The 4,050-nt window shown below is 39.8% G+C and overlaps 2 protein-coding genes across 2 annotated transcripts; both read right to left on the minus strand.

Annotated features, from left to right (window-relative positions):
• Positions 1-1,109: 1,109 nt before the first annotated feature.
• On the minus strand, positions 1,110-1,929 carry LOC143600696 (uncharacterized; the record flags this gene model as incomplete). The annotated part of the gene is made up of 1 exon (XM_077078314.1): positions 1,110-1,929. A coding segment is annotated over one exon (804 nt), but the record flags the coding sequence as incomplete, so codon positions are not given.
• On the minus strand, positions 1,928-3,238 carry LOC143600695 (uncharacterized). Its single transcript, XM_077078313.1, has one exon. The coding sequence runs from the start codon at positions 3,115-3,117 to the stop codon at positions 1,933-1,935; it is 1,185 nt and encodes a 394-aa protein (XP_076934428.1). The 5' UTR covers positions 3,118-3,238; the 3' UTR covers positions 1,928-1,932.
• Positions 3,239-4,050: the final 812 nt, after the last annotated feature.

Here is a 4,050-nt window from a genome sequence, read left to right on the forward strand (position 1 = left end):
AACTAATTTTTTGTTTTTATTACCGCGCCTTTCTTTTTTTTGAGAATGCGTATTTTATGTCTAGCTCCTAGGCGACAGAAGAGCCTTTTGCGCCTTTTAACTATTACAGTATAGCATACCCACTAAGTGTATTCATTAAAATAACCTTGGGTTTACATGTCAATGAACTCCAAGATAGTAACATGTGCAGTGAAACCTAAACAACATGAGGCTTGATTTACAAAAGCAAGTTGTTTGGTTTTATGTCATACTAATATGACCATTATGCTGTAACATCCTAGCTAAAACTTAAGGATACATAAAAGGCAGCAGAATCATACAAGTAGTTAAGTTTAGCTTCATAATAATAACAAAAAGAAACAAACTTTTAAGGACAATTACATACCTTTAATAGGGGATGATCAATGATGTAATTAATATGATTCCAAAATCCGAAGTACTCGCAATCCCATGTCTTTGCTCTTTCAACTTGTAGCAATATAATTCTAAACACACCAAATGCAAGGAACACATACAGAGCATATTCGCAAATGTATGAACTTAAAAAGAAGATCATATCTTATAATTATAACTAACATGCAAAAAACGTTATCAAACAAATTTTGCAGTCGGATATACAACAAAATAGATGCTACCAATAACAACCAAACACCCAAGTTATTCAAGTACATAAATACGACTACAACAAACCGAAGCTACAACAAACAAACAAAAAGAAAAACTTACTTCATAACTAAGCAACCGTTACCTTATCTTCGTTCACAACAGAGAGTATTGGCAAATTGTTAAGATATTCATCAAGCCCTTCAAAAAACCCAATACCTCCAACATTATCCTCTTCTCCCTGCTCGCGCACGCGGGTCCCAGCAGCCACGTTTAAATCCAACTTCGACTGTTTTCTGGGATTACTACCCACATGTTTCTTGTTAGTTTCAACCACCAACACAGCAGGCACTTCAACACCATCTTTCACATTATTAACGCTCGCATTATCAGTATTATACGTTGCTCTAAGAGTTAAAACCTTTATCCATTTTCTTCAACTTTTGTTTCTTGACACTATTCCATTCAATATCAGAATCGGAGCTCGGCTCCGAGACTCCAAAAAGGTGTCCAATTTCAATGTCACACATCATCAGTAATATCATCAATGTAGATACGCGGCCCCGAACTTTTGTTAACAAAAGGATTCTGCTTCGGGGCCGCCTGCTCATTTAAATGGTTCTGTTGGTTGTTTGAGGTGGTATGCAACGACGAAAAAGGTGTCCAATTTGAACTTCTTGTACCCTTGTTATCCTGTAAGTGTGACATTGAAAGCCCTATAGGGAAGAATCCCCAACAATAGAAGTATGCATCTTGGCCCTCGATTATGGGTGGTGGCGAGGCGATATGAACAGCTTGAAACGCGCGTTTACAGTTTTCACAGCGGAGAGTGCACTCGACGTACAGTTTGGGGTACTCGTACATGTAGAAACAGTATGGACACGCTGTCCAGAATGTGGGTGAATCGTCTTCGGGTTCAGGTTTGGTTTCGGCCTCGGTTTCTGTTTCTTCTTCTCGAACGCCATTGTTATTAACAGGGGCTGCATCCTGATTTAAAGAATTTTGCTTTTGTTGTTCTTGTTGCTTTCTTAGTTCTTCTTGCAGCTGTTGTTGTTTTCTTTGTTCCTCTTGTAGCTGTTGTTGCCTCTGTTGTTCCTCCAATATATGCTGTTGATTTCTTTGTTCTTCCAGTAATTGTTGCTTTCGTTGTTCTTCAAGCAGCTGTTGTTGTTTCCTTTGTTCTTCAAGCAGTTTTTGTTGTTCCTCTTGCAGCTGTTGTTGTTTTCTTTGCTCCTCAAGCAGCTGTTGTTTTCTTTGTTCTTCGAGCAGCTGTTGTTGCTTTCTTTGCTCTTCTTGCAGCTGTTGTTGCTTTCGTTGTTCTTCCAAAATCTACTGTTGCTTCCTTTGTTGTTCTTCGAGCAGCTGTTGCTGCTTCCTTTGTTCCTCTTGCAGTTGCTGCTGCTTTCGTTGTTCCTCCAAAAGCTGTTGCTGCTTTCGTTGTTCCTCTTGCAGCTGCTGTTGCTTTCTTTGTTCCTCCAGCATATGTTTCTGTTGCTGTTGAAACTGTTGTTGCTTCAACTGCTTCAGTTGTTCCTGTTGCTGCTGCTGCCTAAGTTGCTCCTGCTTCAACTGCTGCTGCAGCTGCTGCTCATGCTCCTGCTTAATCTGATGCTGGTGATGATGCTGTTGTTGCTGTTGCTGTTGTTGTTGCTCTTGCTTCATCTGATGATGCTGAAACTGCGACTGTTGCCCTCCTTGCCACGAAAACGGCGATTGCGGAGTCGCAGGCGGAGACTGTATATGCGGCTGCGGAGACAGCCTGTTTTGGTGCGGTGGAGACGTCCCTTGAAACGGAAGCAAGTGCTTCGGCTCTTGGTGCTGCTGAAACATATGCTCCTGCTCTCGTCCCGGTAACGGCCTCACCGGGTTCGGTTGGGATAGAAAATTATGCTGTTGCAGTTGCTGCTGCTGGTGTATCCTCGACTGGAACGCCTGCGGCTGCTGCTTGCGTAATTCCTGATTAATCGAGAAGAAATTATGCGGCTGCTGCTGCTGTTGATGGTGTTGCTGCTGCTGGTGATGCTGATGCTGTTTTTGTTGCTGTTGTTCTAAATTAAACCCTAAATTAGTCATCTGCTGCTGTTGCGGGTAATCGAGATCCGATTCGTACATGGACTTCCTCATCGGGTTCGACAAGACCGCCCAGGCATCATTAACCAGCTGAAAGGCCTGATCGGCGTAGGGAAACCGGTTCTGATGGGGGTTTAACAAAACCGCGAGGCGGCGATACTGCGAGGTGATGTGTTCGGTGTCCTGAGCGAAGCGGACGAGTTGAAGGATGGCGTAGAAGTCCGGCTGATGGGCGCCGTTGTTTCCAACGACTCGTTTCTCGGCGGCGAGGAGTGTGTCTGCAATAGCTAAAATCTGTTCGGCGGCTACGAGCCGAGGGTCTGACTCTCGAGCTCGGATGGCGAAGGTTTTGGAGCCGACGAGGTCGTGGCTAATGAGGAGCTTCTCGGCGATGCCGAGCCAGCGTTGGGCTTCGGCTCGGGCGATGAAGCTGTGAGGGTCCATGGGTGTGCTAGATTAGATTAATGTGGTGTTTGGTTTAGACGTCATGGTGGAGTTTTGAGAGTGGTTTGTGGCGGCCGTGGAGTGAGTGTGATTAGAGGAGGGTTGTAAAAGGGTTGCAGATTTTTATCCATGGACATTATCATTATTCTTTTTCCGGTAAGGCCAATTTAAATTTTCCGGTTATAAATTATAATTCAAATCTTCCATAATATCAATGTTATAACAAAACTTAATTATTTCAAGTTATTGTCCCGATTGATGTATTGAATATTTCATTTTACCTTCTAAATAAAAATCGGAGATACCATCGTCATTATCACTATTTCGTTTTTCCGGTAAGACCATTCAAATTTTCCGATTATAAAATTATAATTAAAATCTTCCATAATATGGCTATTAGTATTTGAATTTATTATTTCAGGTTATTGTTCCGACTCATATAAGTTAATTGCATGGATTGAACATTAGTTAATAAGATGTATTTTAAAAAAAAATTAATATTGATGTATACTTTTTTAATATTCATGTATTTTTCTTATTTGTAAGATTATAATATACATTAAATTATTTATATTAATATAATCATTATTCTATTATTTTTGTCAACTTCCAATTAAGCGACAAATATTCCGTCTAATATAAAATCTCATTATAATTTCCAATCTTATATTAGTTTTCATTTTTAGATTTATACACATTGAAGAATCTCATTAATACAATTTATAGAGTTTGACATTCCTTATTTTTTCAAAAAAACCGAATGAACAACCATTTTTTATGTTTTTATTTTTTTTCCATTTTTATAAACTCATTCCTTAATTTGTTGTTTGACCGAAATAATAACCTAATTATCTCATTAATACAATTTATTGAGTTTGACTATCCTTATTTGTTTAAATAACTAATAAGGATAGTTAAACTGTAAGGCCCCGT

The sequence above is a fragment of the Bidens hawaiensis genome, unplaced genomic scaffold (genome assembly GCF_021521415.1).
Source record: "Bidens hawaiensis isolate Kalapana, Puna unplaced genomic scaffold, B.hawaiensis_p1.1 tig00054797_1, whole genome shotgun sequence".
NCBI classification, from domain to species: Eukaryota; Viridiplantae; Streptophyta; class Magnoliopsida; order Asterales; family Asteraceae; genus Bidens; species Bidens hawaiensis.

What these genes read in the sequence shown, in the direction of transcription:
- LOC143600695 (XM_077078313.1), bottom strand. Translation starts at nt 3,117, where the DNA reads ATGGACCCTCACAGCTTCATCGCCCGAGCCGAAGCCCAACGCTGGCTC.